The sequence below is a fragment of the Magallana gigas genome, chromosome 5 (assembly GCF_963853765.1).
Source record: "Magallana gigas chromosome 5, xbMagGiga1.1, whole genome shotgun sequence".
NCBI lineage: Eukaryota > Metazoa > Mollusca > Bivalvia > Ostreida > Ostreidae > Magallana > Magallana gigas.
In genome coordinates this window covers 41,045,787-41,066,487 of record NC_088857.1, presented here as the reverse complement: position 1 = coordinate 41,066,487, position 20,701 = coordinate 41,045,787, and the positions used below count along the sequence as shown (strand labels likewise).

The window sequence follows — 20,701 nt, the reverse complement described above, 5'->3', positions numbered from 1 at the left end:
GTTTGAATATCACAATTGAGCATTGAATGCTTATCTTTGGATGTCGTCCGTCCTATAACACACCAAGCGGGGCAGACAAATTGACTACTACGCGTTGGCGTGGTATTATTTGTCTGCACTGCTTGGTGTTATAGGACCGACGACATCCAAAAATAAGCATTCAATGGCTATATTTATATTCAAACTGATGTGCATCTGTTGGTATGAACTATTTGTGTATCATCGCTTCAAAGCCATTATATACACTCTTAGTCAGGGATATGAAACATACATGGAACAGCCCTATTAACATGTTATTTAGTTTGCCCTTCGCAACTAAAAATATAGTACTAGAAACTTTATCTAAAAATCTTTTTATTGACCAATAGATATGATTTAACGATTACTTTTCATTAGTACATATCGAATTACAGTTATTACTTATGTATGTTTGAACGTTTCAGTAAATCTTCCAATAATAAATATACTCAAAACACGTGCGACCTCTATATTTGTGCTCATGGCGCATGAATTACCCAAGTGTATTCATGGGAAATTGAAAGTTGCAGATTCCAATGCAAATATAACCGGAAATATATACTGATTGCAAATATTGTCTCGTTAAGTACCTTCATTAATGCAAGTAAAAAAAAAACCAAAATTTTGCTGGTGTATAGGCTTTATTCCACCCTAAAAGCACTGAGTACAAAAGGTCATTTTTGCATAATTTAAAGTGGTCAAATATCAGTGACCTCGAGTTTATACTGTAAATCATTTTTGTGACAACTTGGACTTTGAAAAAATAAAACAGATGTAACTTACAAAATTTTTTGACAATAATTCCAAAAGGAATAGATTTAATAAAAGTTCATAAACTTACAAAAGCTATGCAAATGGCAAAACATATTACACAAACACGCAGTGGATTTGCAGGACAATTAACAAAACTAGTCACGTTAGACATATCTTGTGATAATCCAACTCATAGTCAAGACAGAGTAACAAAAAATAACAGAAGCAACAAATTATGTAAATGATAACAAAGCACATTTTCTTATGTTCAGTTTGAACAGACATTTCTTCAACAGAATTATTCACATTTTGTTAGTTCCCATCTCCGTAATTAATTTACATTTAAAAAAGATTACAAACAAAAAACTTAAGATGAACAAATACTTTTCTACATTCTTTCCAAGCAATTTCCAAACAAAACACATCTGTTGTAGTTTTAAGTAGGTTTTGCACTGGTGTTTATGCAGCAAAAAGATTGAAACACAATTGGTGGCCCAATGAATAAAACTTGATACCTATCCAAGCACCTGTTGGGGTTAGCCTGAGTGTAGATCGTGTATGGCAGCATGGTTTATAATATCAGTACATGATATTTGTGAAATGAACTATGTGATCTTAATAATACTTGGTGAAATAATGGAATTGGCAAGAATTTCCATATCTGATGATTCTCTTCAGAACTTTGCATGTACGAAATAATACATCAATAATTAAACCCCTATTTTCTTGGAAGTTCTGGAAAATGAGAAGTGGCCATGATTTTTCAAAAATAAATTATTACATTAGAAACAAAATACATGGAAATATTTTTTTTACACACAAGTCTTGTGGTTCCTAAAATAATATTTAAAGAAAACATAAAACAGATACAGTATATTAAAGCACTAATACAGTGTTTGCTTTCCCATTCATCCCATTCTTCCACTGTTTCACATCATTTCCTTGAACACAACTAGGTGAAAAGTTTAAGGCAGTTTGTGCTGGTTGAACACATACAGTATATAAAACACAGACACTGAAGGCTGAAACAAATTTGCTACAGTGTACACTTGTGGAATTCTTCATACATTTACATGTACTTTTAGCAACCTTCCTAGTCTTCATCACTTGTGGCATCAAACATCTGAAAACAGAAATTAAATCCATCATATTATTTACATTTTACTACAAAAGACTCTCTTTACACTGCACCCTGATTTTAGGTACTTTGGAGTAGTGAAAGTGATTTGTCATTTTTATGAATATTAAACAGGGCAAACTGTAGTTTACAGGTGTCATGATACCTTTCTAATAGGATAGGAATTTTAAACTACAGCTATTACAGGTTATCCCAATTACAGTATGATGTATGCAACAAATCCATAAACAACGACAAAGAATTATTTCAATTTGTTTTGGTTATTTTACAGAGTACCTATGAACTCATATCAACCACTGATTACCGACTGACAACCCTTGTTATAGCAAGCTATACATTGAAACAAAATATTTCTCAACATCAGTGTGTATAAAAGTTTGCTAACAATTTCTTATAAATTTGCACTGAAAAGTATTTCATAGCTTCTTACATCCATGAGGTTCTTGGGCTCGATGCTGACTTTTGTGGTTTCCTCTCCCCCGTCCACCAAGTTGTTGCTGCTGTTGAATGTAGGAGTGACAGATCTCTCATCCTCAAAACTGCTCTCAAAGCTAGAGTTCGGAGTATCTGGTTTTCTATGCGACAAAGAATAATGAACATGTATATGTATTGAAGCAGACTAAATTATTTAAGGTTTTAAGGAAACCTACACATGTACAGGACATTTTTCTAAAAGACTTAATACAATGAAGAAAGTCAATCAATTATTTAAAGTTGTATTTTTTCAATTTAGAGTGACTCTAAGTGTGCTTTCAGAACATCACTTGATTACAGGTAGTTATTCCATCAGTCAAAGTACCTTTTGTTTAGGCTAGAATTTTTATTACCTTGATGACAGACCTGTTTACCTTCCTTACTTGATTAGTTAATCGATAATTATTTATTCTCTTTTAAAACCCATATCAGGGAGATAGACAATGGCCTTACATGTACTTTCTTCTTTATTTTTGTTAAAAATCTCAGTACATTTTGTTTCATTTTAATATTTCTTAAAGTTTGTGTAACTCCGCAACATAAATTATTGATGCGTTGATCACAAATGTTATAGGAATGTGGTGTATACAAGTGAAACAGTACCTTAACTTGAGGTGCACCGGGGAAGAACTCATAGGGGGACTGATGTAGTGCAAGGGTCGTTGTCTGGACACTGGAGATGTAAAGGCTCGTCTTGGAGGTGGCTTACTGTAGCCAAGATTATATTACATTAGTTACAATATCTATTGACTTTACATGTATGTGTATAAAAAGATTATATTACATTAGTTACAATATCTATTGACTTTACATGTATGTATATAAAAATTTAACAGTTGCAGAAAAAAACCCACAAAAAGTAAAAACTAATTTTTATTCTTGATGCCTCCCTGATTTTCACTTGAGCACTTACCAGGGAACAATAAATTCACTGAAGCTATCTCCAGAAGAGCTGTCCAGTGGTGATCCCAAGGAGTTGTTGTGTATACTTATGTCATCATCAAAACATTCATCTGTCAAAAAATACCAGTAATCAATCTTACAATATAATGCAGTGTTTCCTAACCTCAGTTCCATTTAAAATTGAAATCAATGCTTACTCAATAATTCTACTAAAATAATCATTTATTCAAAACAACAGTTTAACATTCGTACTTTTTGCAAATAATAATCTTAACACACATCATATGCACATCAAAGTTTACGGTAAGCATTCAGATAATGATAATAAAAATTGAGGTCTTTGTAAATTAGAGACAGGCTGTAGAACAACATATGCAATCTTTCCAATATATGGCATTACTGATAACAATGATAAAATACACATGATCACGCTTATCAGTTTCCAATGCATTTGAGGTGTGCAGCACTTACCATCAGAAATACTGTGATCCAGTCCACTGGAGCTGTGATTGCTGAAGCTACTACTGAGTTTGCTGCTGGAGCCCACACTCAGTCTCGAGCCTCTCCAATAGCTGGGCGTGAACACACTGGTCAGAAGGAACAGGAAGGTTAAGATACTGTGGAGCATGGCTGATACAGCACTGACCTACAAAGGCATGACATACAGTTACATATGAATCTTTAAAAAATAATTTTCAAAATCTAAATTTTACTGACAAATTTGGACTACAAGGCAATCAAATTAACATAATTCATATGATAAATGACATTAAAATGAACAATAGCAGAATTGTTGTTTTTCTGAGCATTGACTTTTGATAAATCATCACTTACTGCTCGTTTGTACATGTATTCTCGCCGTCTCCTCTTCCAAACCTTCAATTAATCATAATCAATTAATGATAATCCAAAAGAAACTAATTTTGCACAATCAAATGTGTTACATGTGACAATGTGCAAGACAGAATGAAAACAAACTAATATAATGATTTTCCCATTTTTCAATCTTTACAGTACATAATCAATCTCGATTAAATTTGTAGAGACCATCTCAATGAATAGCACTTACTTTTCTAACATATGGAAATGCTAACACTTGGTCCACTGTAGGGCGACTTCCTGGGTCAGGGTCTAACATTTGTTGTATCACATACTTCAAGTCAAACGACTTGTCTAAAACATAATCAAACAAGTAAGGTCATAAAACTTCAATAAATAATACATTTAAAATGATATACATTTAACATGTGTATTGATATTCCTGAAAGATTTTTAATTAACACTTAAATGCTCATTACATGTAATCAAACATGAAATATTATTGTGACTTACCTCTCAAAAATTCTTCTGGTAACTTGCCAGAGCGTAGCATATGCCACCCATCTCCTCCCCTTGGAAGGTCAAGGTCACTTGCTAACTCCAATATAGTCATACCAAGACTGCAACAACAATAAAATTGAATTCATTAAAAGTACTCATAACCATTGCAAACTTCAGATAAAGTCAATTTTTGTCATCAAAATAATTTTTCATCACAAATCACACATGAGAGTATACACTACAGAGGATACAGCATTGAGTTGAGCGAAGACACTTTCTAATCCGTGTGTATTACAATTGCGATTTGCAAGAAAGATTCTGATTGGCGCATTGATCAAATGATGTTCAATAAAATGCAATTTATGTAATATTTATTGTCAGCATCTGTTGTGAATTCCTAGGAATATGCTACAACAAAATAATGCGTGTACTAAATCAGCCAATTAAAACACTTCTCTTTTTAAACTGCAACCTGTAATATGACCTGTTTAAATGTTACAAAAAATAGTGTCATCACTCAACGCATAGCTATATCAGGAAAAGTGTATTTTCTCATGCTAGTTTTGCGATTATACTAATCTTGTAATATCTGTGTATTGTAATTACCTAAATATATCAGCAGGTTTACCAAACTTGCCATCCATTAATTCCGGGGACAGGTATTTGGGATCTCCCTCTTGTGCATCAGATACATCGTTGCTCTGAAATATAACCAGTTTTATAACATCCATAGAAAATGATATACAATCAGATCTAACAGCTTTTAAATATAAAGAACATCAGAAAATCCATATTTTTTTTTTCATACCTTTGTGAGGTCCAACACTAATCCGAAGTCTCCAAGCTTGCATATGTCATCAAAGGAAATAAATATGTTATCTGGTTTGATGTCCATATGGACAAGGTTGTGGTCATGCAAATGTTTCAATGCCTGAAAGAGAATTGTTGCTAATTTTAAACCATGTACATGTATTAAGGCTTAGCAGAATAGGTTCTTGAACTTGATAAAACAAGGTTTTCCCTCTAATGGGACAGGGACACAAGTGTAATGTAATATTACTTTAATCAAGTACAGAATATCATTTTCAAGCAGATTCAACATAATGAAGAAAAAGAAACACAAAAATCTTTTCTCACCATAAGCAGATCAACCAAATAATTTGCTATGGTTGCCTCTGACAAGTCATGGTTCTGTTCTGTGTAGTCTGTCAAGCTACAAAATCACAAGAGGAATTGAATCAGAGTTCAACTATTTTTTCACATCCAAATAAAATGTCTGAGGTATAAAACTATTTTTCCTACTAAAATGAATACTATGTAATCAGGTTAAAGGCTAACCTTTGGTAAATTGCCTTACACTGGTCGACAGACACATCATTTCATCACAGACATTTTCATTTTATATTCTTTTATCATAAATAGCATGTGCATATATAAAATAAAGTTTATCAAGAGATGAACTTGTGTGTAATGTTACAAAAAATGTCAATAATATAATACTGGTCCCCAATGAGGTTCAATAATTCTCTTTCAGTCATTTAGAATGTACATTTACCCAATGTAGCACACTAACCTCAGCTTACAAAGCTCAGTCTGGATATACAAGAACTGACGTTCTTCCCAGGCTCGGTAGAAGTGAACACAGTTTGGGTGTGGTGGTAAAGTTTCATACTTTGCAACTTCTTCAAACTTTCTTTTCCTATTCAGGGCAAGAAATGACACTAATCTTTAATCTACTCATGTATGTGGCTGACATTTTTACAGTTTTCTTGAAGAAAAAATAAACCTCACTCACCTGTCTGATTCTCCCCTGAAAGGATCTCTTGACTTTTTTATTGCATAGAGTTTTCCATCTTCTTTGCTCTGTACTTTAAAGACCTAAAAGCCAATGATTTATATCATGAGCTTATCAAACAAGTTGAAGTAGTATTGTGTTCTAAACACAAAATTATATCATTACTATTTTGTATTACTGTCTTAAAGTAATGTGGTTTAAAATTTTAAAACTATATCCAATGCAGAATTATTACATTCAAAAGACAAAAGACATGTAACTCAAATTAACATGGCTGTCATCTGTGTCTATTCTACATCTGCATTTGAAACCTTTCATGATAATAAAATCTGACCACTGAGCTACAATGTGCAATACAGGGCAAGGAATACAACATTTTACAAAGTAATGTTATTCACTGCAAGCATATTTAACATTCTTCATTTTTATCATTAAGTCTTTATCAAACGTTGATAACTTAATATTTACCTCTCCAAATGACCCAGCACCTAGACGACTGATCACTTTAAAACCTTGTTCAAAGTACAAATGGTTACTTTGACTGTTGTACTGGTTTTCTAAAAATGCTGCCCACAAGTTAAAGAAGGTTGAATTTGACGATAACATTTATTAAATTCATAAGTAGGTAAAACATCAATAGTGACAAAACACATGAGTTTTTTTAATATCATTTTAAAAGTACATCGCATTTTTACTGCCAAAAACATTATTTTTCCCTATTTTGAGAATAAAAGTCCTTAGTTGGCTGCAAAGAAATGGTCAGCTATGAAATAATTTGCTTAGTACTGAACTTTACACAAGAGGACTAAATACTTACCTATTCTTAAACTTTGAAATTATAGTAATAAAATTTTCATTTTACAAAGTCAAGAAGATAATTTTCATTTGTGCTATTTTCAAGGCTATTTTTCTTAATTGGGTGGGTTAAGGTACCATTCCCTTGTATAGCTTAAATGTCATAGCACACTTCAGAGTTTTGGATGTGTTTTGGACATAAGCTGAACAACTAGACAAGTCACTCCCATAATGATATAACATCCTTAACTTTTGCTCATAAAGATAAAGGATACATCTGCTGCCTTCATCGCTGCGGAATGACACAACCTGAGCCCTCTCAATTGGTCGATGTGGGAAGATACGACTGACTGGTGGTGCACTTTTCACTGGGGGTCTGGGTGGACCACAATTCTTAGGAGTGGAACGGGCCTGTGAAGGAGTAATTACGTTTGAATATATGTGTACATACATTGACTTTTTTTTTTATTTGGGTTTGCTTTCCTTAGATTTTGATTCAATTTCCCATCCAATGATGTTGATAACATATGTAAATGAAGGGAAAACTGCTTTTTATCATTTTTTTTCAAACATTTCTATGCCTGTCGTAAATGTACTGTATATTGCCTTAACAGGCATGAAGAGATTTTTCATAGCACATTTACAGAAAACCTTTACGTTTTACATCAGTACATCATACTGATATTTAATATGATGTCCTAATGTAGATTATGCTTCATCTTAGTATACCATAGTAATCAATCAATAATCAATAGGCAAATCCAACTATGCTAGTTTCAAATGAATATTATTCTCTGGTGTGTTTACAAATATCAAACAGTACCAATTCCCCTTAAATCAAAAATTTTATCTGAATCCCTGCTTTATCCAATTGTCAAATCCATAACATACAAGATATGTTTGTTATTTTATACGAGTGTAATCATTAATGGTTCCTTTGCTGAGATTCCTTATAGTGTAATTGAAAGGTAAAAATACACATTTGACAAATCAAGGTTGCATTTGAAACCAGGAAGAAATGACTTTCACATTAAAGGAAAATGCAATGGACCCCTTTATGTAGATTGGGACCAATCGCCCAAATGGAGTATAATACTTAGAGCCCGTTTCACTTTGGGATATAAAGTTAGAGTGTAAAAAATAATAAAAATTTTTGATATGGTAATTTTTTATATATATCTACATTCTGTATATTAATTGCAACATCATTTGGTCAGCAAGTTCTCATATAAGCCAACAGTTAATGTTTGTAAGATGATCCTCAAGAAGTTTTGGATATACTGAGGTATCAATCCGAGTAATAAAACGATTACAGAAAAAGTTGTTTACCCAAAGCCTTTTCAATTTTATCTATTCTAATGCAGATTTACCATTTTTTTACCGTTATATTTAGCAAAAAATTTCTTATTTTTGAACTTCCAATATATATCCCATTTGGGATATTGTATCCCATTTGGGTGATTAATCGCAACCTGTTATAAAAAGTGTGCCACTGCATGCTTTTTTGTAGAGCAAATTCATAAAACTGGTTTGGTTTGGTGAAAACATTGCTAATTGAACACAATTTCAACTTAGTCAAACCAAGTTTTCCCTGCAATTGCAAAAGGGCACAATCCTACAAAAGATATGTTAAAGGGGCCACTGGGTGAATACTCTGATCCCCTCAAGGTAAAAGTTGCCTGTATGAGACTAGGAGGAGAGAGCACAGGCACCTGAAATAAATTTCAGGTGCCTGAGAGAGGGAGGCGGTTAAAATGCCTATCAGCAATATGTTCAACCTTGTGTCTAAATTTAATGTAGAAATCATATATGGTGTGCGGTTTCACCGTGCATTATGGAAAATACTGACATCGACATGAACTCGTACCTTTTTGGTTGAAAATGTTTGGACTTCTTGAAAGAATTTGGGGGTTGGTCTTGGACTTGGGTACACATCCATCATTTCGTTTCACATTTCCTCAACCCATTTCATAAATGGAACACATAGGCATGAAAGTACTACCATACACACTTATATAAATAGTTTCAGAGCCTAATCCTTTGTATATTGAACTGTAAACAAAAACAATTCTCAATGGAGCAGTAATTCTTTTCGCGGTCTTTTGCCAAACTTGATGTTACAACGAATTTCATTGGCTCATTTTATCTAACGAAGAGTGATTCTCAAAAATTTTCCAAAAACAAAAATGTCATACGTATTCAACTTAATATTCAACCTTTATAAGATTAATTCTTTACTCTAAGAAAGGGCCATTTTTCAAAACTTCGTTTTATTTTTATACGAAACTACTCGATCAGTGTAATGTCCAATGAAAACCGATTACACGTACCGTTACTTCGGGCACGTTGCCAAACCGTAACCACAATATCACGTGGTAGTCAAGAAGTAGGTGACACTTAAATCCGCAAAAGAGGGATTTAGAAGGATTATCAGAGATTATGTATCAACTATGCTACTGTATCCAAGTGAGACATTGTTTTATTATATAAACATTAAAAATATTTTTATAAGCTCAGTGTTTTGTTTGTTTGGTTGATTTTAAATATCGATGATATTTTATTTATCGAGACATACATTTATGCATCGCTCGCAGAGACGCAACAGTTTAATTCTTTAGGGAAATATTTTTCCCAAATATTACTGATTTTTTTTTGTGATACAAAAGCCAAATGACCAAACGTGAAACTTTCGCTTGATTATTTACGCAAATCTTTGAGCTAATGAATGCAAAACTTGTGCGGTACAATGCGTCATATTATGGTGAATATTACTGACAATCTAATTTAAAATTTTCCAACATCAGCGGTAGCGGATTCAGAACGCCTAATTCTAATTAGATTGGATGAATTAAACTGACAACGCTTTCAAGAAAACGATTATTTTTAGGCATTATGTAAGTTTCTCATAGCTGTAATCGGCTTTTAAGTTTTTTGGTTCTTTCTTTTTATTTCTTCTTTGGAAAAAAATATTTAGAGAAGAACTCTCTTCAAAGAAATATACTTTTAATCATTTTAATGATATCATTTGAGAGCCATAAGTTAATTCTTTACGATATTATATACTATTCCTGTAAAAGTATTTTCCACTATCGGCTGATTAATATATGTTTGGATTCGCGACTTCAATCAAATGCTATATGATACTTTTTTCTTCGTGTTTTATCTCATAGTATAAATTGAATTCGATAAAATTTTACAAAAAGAATTTTAAATATCAATTACAACGCATTTAAGTAAATAAAGCTTTTGCAAGGATCTGATTATCCAAAGAATCTTTCAAATAGTATCACTTTTAATGTTTAATTCTTTTTAATCATCCCCATATAGTTATTTGTTATACATGTGATGAACATTACACATATATTTATATCAACATATATATTGATGCATAGAAATTATGACATTCATAAATGTACGTTTAGAATGAGTGAGAGAGTGAAAGTTTGTGTTCTGTCTTGTTGGTGTGTTTGTCTTTATATATAGAACTATTGTATCTGTAACAATAGAAATAAAACAAGGAAAAAAAACTTCTTCCGACGAATCTAGCTTGTGTTGTGCTCGAACAGAGATTTATTCACCGTCTTTTCTCCTGAAATATACTTGCATGAACAGCTTTGAAAATCTTCAAAACCTTTAAACTGATTATAAAATGACATATCATAGTCTATGTAATAAATTCAGAAAACAAGAAACAAAACAACAACAGGGGAAATTCATAATAATTTATATCGTAGTTTTAATTGCGAATGAATATAGCGATTATTTCCTCAAGCAATACATGCATATGTAGCGCATCTACAAATCTGAATATGTTTCTTTAATTAAAATCTGTAACAGAGCAGCAAAGTATTAACAAAACCATGCACCGCCACATAAATGTTGTTTACCATGCACGGTCTAATAAAACAACACGTGGGCCCCTCACTAAGTTACGAGTGTAGCCGTAGGAGGGTTAGGTAGACTAGCTGCTGCTAGAATAATAATATAATGTATTAATATAGATGTAATAAAATATAACAATATAAAATAAAAATATATTATGTAAATATTGACTAGGGTTGAGGAAAACTTGAATAACCACCGAGAGATGAAGTAAGGAAATAGACAACTGAAAAATCGTAGGATTTTGGAGCTGTATACAATGTATATGTGCTCTCTATGCAATGGTTTTGCGTCTAATCTCAAACATTTTGTGTAAAATTTAGCGTTTACAACCCGAAAGCTTGCCTCGCGTTTCATTGCAAAATTCCGCAACGAATTTATTTGACCGATGAAAATTTTGCATACGCGAAAATTTACGTTTTGTTTAAACCAAGAAAATTAGTTAATTAAATGTGCTTTCAAAAGGGCCAAATCATTAAATTTTCAGTTGAAGCTAATACAGTTATATCTATCAAATCTAGGCCTAGTAGATATGATAATTCTGCTATGTAAAGGATCTATTGCGTTTAACAATTGAATTGACCTAAAAAACCGGTATTGGTTTCTGTCTTTACAAAAAACATTTCGATTCCACCTCTTGATTTTAGGCCATAAACTCTTAAGTTTTAGTTCTCATAATGTATAGTGATTGAAAAAAAAAACGTTTCACTGTCGTTGTCAGAGCAGTATATATATATGAGTTATGAACAGTTTTTATTTTTATTTTGATTCAGTTTACATTCGATAATACATGTTCACCGAACGTCTCTCGTGACGCGATTTCAAAAGTCACAAACCCCTTGACTCTTTGCCACAAATAATGCACGTCGCCTTATTTTCTCCACCGGAAATAATAGGAAAAGTGATGCATTTTTTAGATGTAGAAGGATTTTTACGAGGCGTTCGAAAAGTATCATCATTCACTTCACATTCAACTGAATTCTTTTCCATATTAACAGCTGCATCCTTTGTATAAGGAGACGAACCGGATGCCGGAATGGCAAGGAGACGGGAAACTCTAACCGACCCCCCCCCCCCAATTTTTTAAAATAATCTATTAACCTTCTTCATGCATTTTTGGCTTAAAATGTCACCAATGCACACGTTTTCAAAGAACGAACTGCATCTACTTTGCCCACAATTGAACCATTTCCTATAGATGTTCTGGACAGGCAAACGCAACAGTTTTTGCTCAGCATGTTTTTTTTTACGTGGCACCTGTCTCGAGTAACAGAGTGCATGCGCGGATCTAGAGGGGGGGGGGGGGGGGGGGTCGGGGGGGGGGGTCCCGACCCCCCCCCCCCCCTGGAAAATGAAAATTTATTAAATTTACATAGTAAAATTAGCGAAAATATGCCTCGGACCCCCCCTGGCAAACACAATTATCCTTCGGACCCCCCCTGGAAAAAATTTCTGGATCCGCGCATGGAGTGAATGGTTCTTGTCCTCAAACAAAGCGTGCTTACACTGGGTGCGTTCAGAGTATTTCCAGTTATACCAATACCTGTTTGCCAATGGTAACAATTTGTGCCATGGGTGCCATTGGACCCATATATACTCTGAACGAGTTTTGGGGTATGAATAGTGGAAAATTTACCAATGTTAACAATGGTACTTTTGGTGTATTGTTAACACTGGCTGATTATTTAGCGGAAAATGTGAAACCAAGATGCGATACTTTTGCCTCGTTGATCATTTTGCACCGAAAGGATACATTCAGAAATATAATTTGTGTACAATAAGTATTTTTATTCCTACATTTTTTTTCTCCGTGTGTAGATCTTTGGATAGACATGGCTAGATTGAGTCATTGCTATGCGATTACAATAATACCATAATATAGACACCCAATATGATTTTAATACCGTTTGTCAATGGACACATTTGAAAGTCAATGCTTTGGTTAATTCCAGCAACAATCTAAATGGTCCCACCCCTAATGTTGAAAAGGAACTATTGGTGTATTGTGAAAACTACGTTTGAGCTTTCGGTGTATGGCTGATTGGTTTTAGAACATCAGGAGGTTTTTAATAGAGTATATTCTCCTCCTTAAAAAATATTAAGGCCGAATAGATAGCCTACATCACAATTAAGCACATAATTGGAGAAAACTTTCAATTTCAAAATTGTTTTGGTGCTTTAGATGGCAGTTATATTCCAACCAATGTCCCCCAAACACCTGCAACATGCCTACATACAGGTGTATATGTGGAAAGAAATTTTATTCAGTTGTATTTTTGGTATATTACAATGCTCATAAGGAATTGTCCAGCTACAACAAGGTTTAAGGTGGAAAAAGCTGTGAAATTAATATGTTGCCCTCAATGCATACACAATATCCGCCATTTTTTGTGACGTCATAAAAAAGTTACCATCGCTAACAGAGTTCTAGATCGTCTGCAGAAATGTCTACCTATGGTAAATTTTATCGGCAAACATTGGTACCTTTGGCATACCAATGGTTAAAAAAATTACCAGTGGTAACTTTTGTCTGCCAACGGCAGTACTCTGAACGCACCTACTAGGGTATAGTTCCGGTTGACTGCTTTTGCATGTAGTAAAGTACTAAAGTACTTAACTTTTTCCATCGATATCTTTAATTCAAAGAGCAAATGTGGATTTAAGGAAGACGATTAAAAATATATAAAATGCACAATTCTGCATAAACAAAATAAATCTGTGTTAATAAATGCCGTTTATAATTTAAAAAAGAAAAATTAAGCCCACAGATGGAATCCAACCAGGGCACAAAAACATCATGTGTGACATAGTCAGCGGTTAACCTACTGAGCTATCCGGGACTTACTCTTTCTCATGTAAAAATAGACCAGTATAATAGAAATCAGTTTCCGAATTTTTTTTCTGCAAAATTTGACCCCAGGACCGGGGCACATGCCCCAAAAAAGTTCTACCATAAAACAAAAGCATGAAAATTGTACGGCGAGTTAGTTTTGTTTTATGTTTTAATTATAACGAATGAATTTAATTTTGACTTATGTTACTAGTATACGATATGACATAACTTGGGGCAGTTTACGCTTTTCTTAATTTATTCCTTTGAACAAAACCTATCGAAATACTTGAGATATTTTTAGGGACAGGCCGGTCCTGAAGGATATCTAGACCAAAAAAAAAAACTATGCAGAAATATACCATTTTACTGAGAAAATGCAGTTTCAGCTAACTATGAAGATTAATTATAAAATAGTAAGAGCAATATGATAGGTTTAGAGTGCAAACTCGAAAAATTTAGAAATATGTACGATGGAAAATTACCAAAAAAAACCTTTGAATTTCAAAAGTGATTTTTTTTTTCGGGAAATCTATCTCCCCATAGGTCAATTCAATTGTTATTCGCAATAGATCCTTTAAATTTTGTGAAAATTCCAAGGGGGCATACATGTAGTCCAAACATTTTATTTCCCATGTTTTAAAGATATCATATAAATGTCTTTTTCCTGTATGAATGACGTAAGGGTTCTCCAAATTTCACAACCACAAAATGCAATAGGTTTTTATCGTATGATCTAAAAGATGTAAACATGTTTTGATGGTCGGGGGGGGGGGGGGGTGTGAATAGAGTGTAATTCTTTGAAGAAATACGAAATTAATATAAGAAATACATAAACATTTAATAAGAGGCCTATGTACATGCCTTAACGGTCACCTGAGTACCATAACCCTTAGAGTGACTTGTCAGGAGGTCTCTATTTTTAACGGACATAAACCAAATGTTGTGTCTCTTTATTAATATAACAAATGAAGTGTTTTCAGATTCATGCACGTAAGTTTATCATTGTTATGTTATGATTGATGTATGGCAGTTCTACTTTTCCACCAGACGCAAAATTTATATATAGAAGAAACTCCCATTCGATAACGTGGTATGCTTTACCGTGAAAAGGACAGCTATATAGTGCATTGCTCCTTCTGTATCCAGTGTAGCATAAATACATTGTAGTAGATGGAAATCATTTTTCATTATCCTATTTGAAATAATTATAATCATTCGAGTACATTGTCCTGTAATTGTACCATGTGGTAAGGAATATCATTTTTTACCTAATATTTTTAAAAACACTAAATTCTACGGTCAGGTATTCAGTGGATGTCACCTCAAAATTTACCAAATTTTGCTATATATTGGGAGCATTACAAATGTAGTTTGGTAAAATGGATTCATTCAAAAATTAAGAAAATAACCCTGATGATAGCATTATTCTGTGTGTAAAATTTCAAAGGCGTACATATTTTACCTTTTCTTTTAGGCTATTTCTTCAAACGTACTCCTACAAAGTTTCATTTTATCATCATGTCATAGAACTGATATCGTGTAAAACATAAAATTTTCCATAACAATTTAAATATTTATATATGGTTTTTTTTTGCATTCTATTTAATAAATGGAACAGCAATGATTTCACAAAATGTATACGATAAATACACTGTATATTACTAGAAAGCGCAAAAATATGTGCAATGAAACTAAAGTCGGTCTCCTTAATATGGGTAACCTTAATATGTTACGCGTCATCAATTCCGGGTATTTTGAGTAAGTAGGTAAAACAGCAAAAATTATTTAATAATATAATTGTTTTCCTTTATCCCTACATATGCATTTAAAATCATGAGGTGCAATTTTCATGATGAATTTTTTTTAACGAAAATGTTATTTTCTACTAAAATGACAAAAATATCATGGTTTTTAAATTTCTTTTCGCCAAATTTTTGTGAAAAGGGCCGTTAAGAAGCCTTAATTGGAGCAAAATTGAATTATTGTCATCCTGTACAAAAATTGATTTGCTATATGTTCCTTAGAAAAGATATCTTTCCTCTGACAAAAATTAATGATTTTTTCCAACCTTATTTATCACAAAAGTTTATTAAGTTACATGCAGACTTAGCATACTAGCAGGTTTTTACAGCAAAATGAAATTTTAAAAAATACAGCTCATAGTGCTTTAAAAAGCAGTATTCATATCCATACACAGAGCATTGTTTCAACAAAATATCTCTGATTTGGGGCATCACAATATTAACTACAGTGTATATGTAATAGATTTCTTGGGGTAAAAGTGGAAATGGAGACATGAATATAAGTATTAAGCACAAAGACAAAAATTCAGTTAAAATTTCATTTAATCAAATTTGATGGCCAATTTCATGTGAAATAGAATTGTTTCCTGTCCTTTGTAATGTTGTTCTCCTTAATTAAGGATTCAATTTTATCTGTGAAAAAAAATTTCTATGGTATTTATAATTATTCTCTTTTCTCTCCACCATTTGCTGTTGTGGGTTCCTCGTCTATTTTAATTTCACCATGATTTAATCCATTGAAAGAGTAGGACCCCAGAAAACCAATGCTGAGCTTATTCTGTAAGTTTGGCATCATTACTACCCTCCAGATTCCAGGGTTATAGGTCACTGAAAATGACATGCAAATCACAAGATTAGCGCAAGAGCATAGTTAATTAATAGACTTATCGGCAAGAATTGGCTTAAGAGAACTTTAAAAACTATGGATGGATTGTACAATCTAGGTAATACACATGTAGTCTTCACTGCACAATTCTACACATGAAAAATGACAATGATTGCATTAATGAAATCAATAGGGCATAAGTTCAGGGGAAAAAATAGCATCAGAATTTCCTGAGAATACAAGTATTTACATCTAGAAATTATTTCCTCACAAACTAAAAAATATTCATAAAAAAATAATATGTGCTACATTATAAAGAGGAAGAAAATGGCAGATTACTGACACTGAAAAAGAAAAAGAAATTCTCGTATACATACAGACATCTCCTTCATTCATCAGGATATGCATGGGGCTGCACACCTCTCTACAAGATTTGGTGGGTGTGACTATCACCTTACGACTGCCTGACAGCTGCATGTAATAGCCCTGCTGTAAAATCACTGCCACCTATAAGATAACAAAGCAAGTCACTGCATTAAAAACAAAATTATGCCATTAAACCTTACAGCATTCATGAAAATGTTAAAATTGAATTAAAAAAATATTTACAACATAAAGACAAAACTTTTATAGATGAATTTGATAAAGTGCTTATGGTACATATCTTTCTTTCTAATTTATCTCATTTTCTATTTCCTTATTTATTTCATCCTTGTATCCAAACAGACTACAATTCTCACCAGCTCATAGTGCTCAGATTTATGTCCATCCACAAACACCACCTTCTCCAGGGCCACCTCACTATCAGGAGGAATAAAAGATGGCCGAGGAAACAGCTTCCTCATCACCTGACTGCCGGCGATGTTTTTTGTCAACCTGTAAAACAAATGCATTTCCTACCAGCATGGCGACATATATTCATTCAAATGAGTCAATAGTTACTGTCAATTGAAATCAATTGGTGCATTCCTTAACAATTTCTTACCAGTGAATGGTCGTTTTGTCCTTGTACAAAACATTTTCATCTATTTCATCTTTGAACAGGTCCTGAATGTTCTTCATTCCTGGCACATTGGATTGGAAGAAAGCAGCAGTATCAATGACATCCTTATTATTTCTGTAGAGGTGTCTTAAATCTTCGAATGATACCGTCTCAGCCAACCCCTGCAATGAAATTGCGGAATACACTATATGTTTAGAATTAAGGTAAATACGCCAACTGAAAATGTACTATACGTTGTCCAAAGATATTCTTGCATCACATTTTGCTTGATTATTCATTAGTTTTATAAAACTCAACTATCAAACAATGTTCATTCAATAACATCAGCGAGATGCCTATGGGCCACATTGCTCACCTAAGCAACAATGGACATAATGAAATCAGATTTAAAATTAAAATTACATATAATTATAAAAAAAAAATCAGCTTAGTTTTATTCTTGGAAAATCACATACACATACAAACAACATGAATTCATGTAGAGAGGAGGTCATACCTGAAAAACCATAGGTCTGGCATCTGCAAGATATTTCATTATCAACTCTTGGTCATTGGTGTCATATAAAATTTCGATATTTTTCACACCCTCACAAAAGATGCAGTCCATGGAGGGTTCCTCAAACCAAGGGTTTCCAACAATACACTCAGCATCATACAAACCTGCGAAAAATAGAGAGAAAAATATTACCTGTAATAGATTACTGCTGCCTTAGAAATACCATTTTGCCTCTCATTAGGGTTATAGTTTTATATGACATTTGGTTATTGCAACTATAAGCTAAAATAATATTGATTAATTATCAACAAACTGTTAATCAGTCAAGTGATGAAATATTTCTCAGTAACTTGACAAATTTAGCTGATTAGAGTGTGGTAGTATAGATAAAGGTGGTATAGGACACCTCTATGTTGTGACAGATTATTTATTGAAATATTAAAACAATAAAATCAAGTGTAATTATGCAAATAGTTTCTCGCACAAATTTGCTACCTTGCAGCATGGTGCAGTGGGTTACAGAAATTACTATGAATTTGTTAGTAAAGAGTTTTGAATCCTGCTGGGGATTTTAGAATTTTTATTTTCCACAAATTTTTGAAACACGTTTTTTGTTAAATATTGTAAAATGTCCGAGGCCTACAAGGGATTGTCCCTCGCTTGTGAACAGGCCCTGAAAAACTTTTGTCCTCGGCCTATGGCCTCAGACATTTCCTTAAAACTTCTCCTATACCTCGGGACAATAGTTATGACTGTCTCCAAATCAGACAGAAAATAAGCCAGTGTTTACTGTTCTAAGCGAAACTCTTTTCTGAATTCTGCCAACTTACTCGTGATATTGAAGTAACGGTGAAGAGGAAGTGTTGCAAGACGCACCGCTCTGAAGATTGTGTAACCATACGGCTGAAGAGCTCCTGATACATAGTTCTCTGCAGGCGGATACACGTAAAATAGAACCAAAGTTCCACACGCGATGGCCAGAATGGTCACAAACAGGAAGAAAATTGCCATGGGGACACGTCGTAAGATGCGCCTCAATGTAAAGGTAGGTGGGGGAGTTACAACGACATTCTCATCTTCCTTCAATACTCTTTCGATACAAGCTGACATCTCTTCCTCTGTCATGCCCCATTCTTTCCCCATTTGGTGTAATTCAGCAACATTTTGTTGAAGGACTTGCACGTATTCCATAACAGATGGATCCATGTTGATTGTTGACGTAATGAAAGTGAAAAGCGGGTTTCACTAATACACGAAAACAGAACTAAAGAGGACTTCCGTCTCGAATTCAGTACTATAAAAATATCACGTATACTAGTAACCTTTGCGATAGATATTGCGATAGAACACACACGTAACATTCGCGAATAAACGCGGAACTATTGCAAATAAATGCGTTACATTCGCGAATTAGTCGTAATTTTCGCGAAATAACACACGGTGCACAGATCTATATACAAGGGACTTGTTTATAGAGATAAATTTCATTAATTTGAGATTTCATATTTCAATCCTATGAGATAACATTATATAATTTCTACTGATTAATCAAATTAAAATTTCAAATTATAAGCAATACTGAGAAATCAGTCTTTTACATTAGGTGCAGTTCTTTAATTTTTGGAAGTTTACGAGTTTGGGTGAAATCTTGACCTTGCACCATTAGCCATAAATTAATTCTGTTGTTACTGATTTCTTGAAAATTAGAATTTGATTAAAATTTGATAATTGAATATTATTTGCAATATGCATAGAACTATCAGGGAACTACGAAAGCCGAATAGGGCCACATAAAAAAATATTTTTATTTCGTAATTACGAGAAAAGATCTCGTTATTACGAGAAAAGATCTCGTTATTACGAGTTAGTTATCTCGTTATTACGAGAAAAGATCTCGTAATTACGACAAAAGATCACGTTATTACGAGATAATTTTCTCGTTATTACGAGAAAAGATCTCGTTATTACGAGATAATTTTCTCGTTATTACGAGTTAATTTTCTCGTTATTACGAGAAAAGATCTCGTTATTACGAGAAAAGATCTATATAAAATGGTGCGTTTCTGAAAAAGAATTCGACTGGATCACACTTTAAGTCTATCTTTTTCATTCCAGAAACGTTGATTCAATTTTGATCAATATTTAAAAATAACAACGATCATTATTCATTAATTTCTACATATCAAAATGATTGGATTTGACATTTTATCTGATATTAATAAAAGGAAAGAACTTCATGTAATTTTTCTATTCAACTTATATATATTATAATCCCACTCCGAAGTAAATACCAGGTAGTCCTATAGTCGTAAAAACACAGTTTTATTAGTTACAGATAACTTTAATGACTATATAGTTTCAGTCATGGACATGGATACACAGGATTTTCCCGAATTTGTGTTTTACATGTTCATACACAACCTACATGTATATTGAAAATAATTGATTTTATATAAACATTTTGGAGTCTGAAAAAAATAACACGTATCCTTCTTAATTATTGACATATAGTTCAATGAATTTTTTAATCAATTTGCTTTGCTAATTCTTCTGAAATTTCTTTAAAACTGCTTGGTCTGATTTTATATCAAATTATGCGTTTTAAACGATGATCATGCTAAGTAAGTGTATATTAATAGACATTGCAGTAGTTCATACACTTT

The 20,701-nt window shown here is 33.1% G+C and overlaps 2 protein-coding genes across 2 annotated transcripts; both read right to left on the bottom strand.

Annotated features, from left to right (window-relative positions):
- Positions 1-1,613: 1,613 nt before the first annotated feature.
- LOC105323275 (membrane-associated tyrosine- and threonine-specific cdc2-inhibitory kinase) lies at positions 1,614-9,300 on the bottom strand. The gene is made up of 16 exons (XM_011422347.4): positions 9,064-9,300; positions 7,472-7,607; positions 6,870-6,967; positions 6,402-6,484; positions 6,180-6,305; positions 5,744-5,819; positions 5,415-5,537; positions 5,213-5,307; positions 4,619-4,725; positions 4,356-4,459; positions 4,121-4,162; positions 3,758-3,932; positions 3,297-3,396; positions 2,987-3,091; positions 2,340-2,484; positions 1,614-1,894 (listed from the first exon to the last, which is right to left on the bottom strand). The coding sequence occupies exons 1-16, from the start codon at positions 9,136-9,138 to the stop codon at positions 1,865-1,867; spliced, it is 1,620 nt and encodes a 539-aa protein (XP_011420649.3). The 5' UTR covers positions 9,139-9,300; the 3' UTR covers positions 1,614-1,864.
- Positions 9,301-16,238: 6,938 nt separating this feature from the next.
- On the bottom strand, positions 16,239-19,279 carry LOC105323276 (hypothetical protein). Its single transcript, XM_011422348.4, has 6 exons — positions 18,869-19,279; positions 18,039-18,202; positions 17,525-17,703; positions 17,280-17,415; positions 16,917-17,046; positions 16,239-16,541 (listed from the first exon to the last, which is right to left on the bottom strand). The coding sequence occupies exons 1-6, from the start codon at positions 19,242-19,244 to the stop codon at positions 16,378-16,380; spliced, it is 1,149 nt and encodes a 382-aa protein (XP_011420650.3). The 5' UTR covers positions 19,245-19,279; the 3' UTR covers positions 16,239-16,377.
- Positions 19,280-20,701: the final 1,422 nt, after the last annotated feature.

Coding starts and splice junctions, on each gene's coding strand:
- LOC105323275 (XM_011422347.4), bottom strand. CDS start 9,138: ATGATGGATGTGTACCCAAGTCCAAGACCAACCCCCAAATTCTTTCAA. Junction 7,608..9,063: donor AAACATTTTCAACCAAAAAG/GTACGAGTTCAT, acceptor ACTCCTTCACAG/GCCCGTTCCACTCCTAAGAA. Junction 1,895..2,339: donor AGCCCAAGAACCTCATGGAT/GTAAGAAGCTAT, acceptor TTCTGTTTTCAG/ATGTTTGATGCCACAAGTGA.
- LOC105323276 (XM_011422348.4), bottom strand. CDS start 19,244: ATGGATCCATCTGTTATGGAATACGTGCAAGTCCTTCAACAAAATGTT. Junction 17,416..17,524: donor GACAAAACGACCATTCACTG/GTAAGAAATTGT, acceptor TTTGTTTTACAG/GTTGACAAAAAACATCGCCG. Junction 16,542..16,916: donor GATGAATGAAGGAGATGTCT/GTATGTATACGA, acceptor TGTCATTTTCAG/TGACCTATAACCCTGGAATC.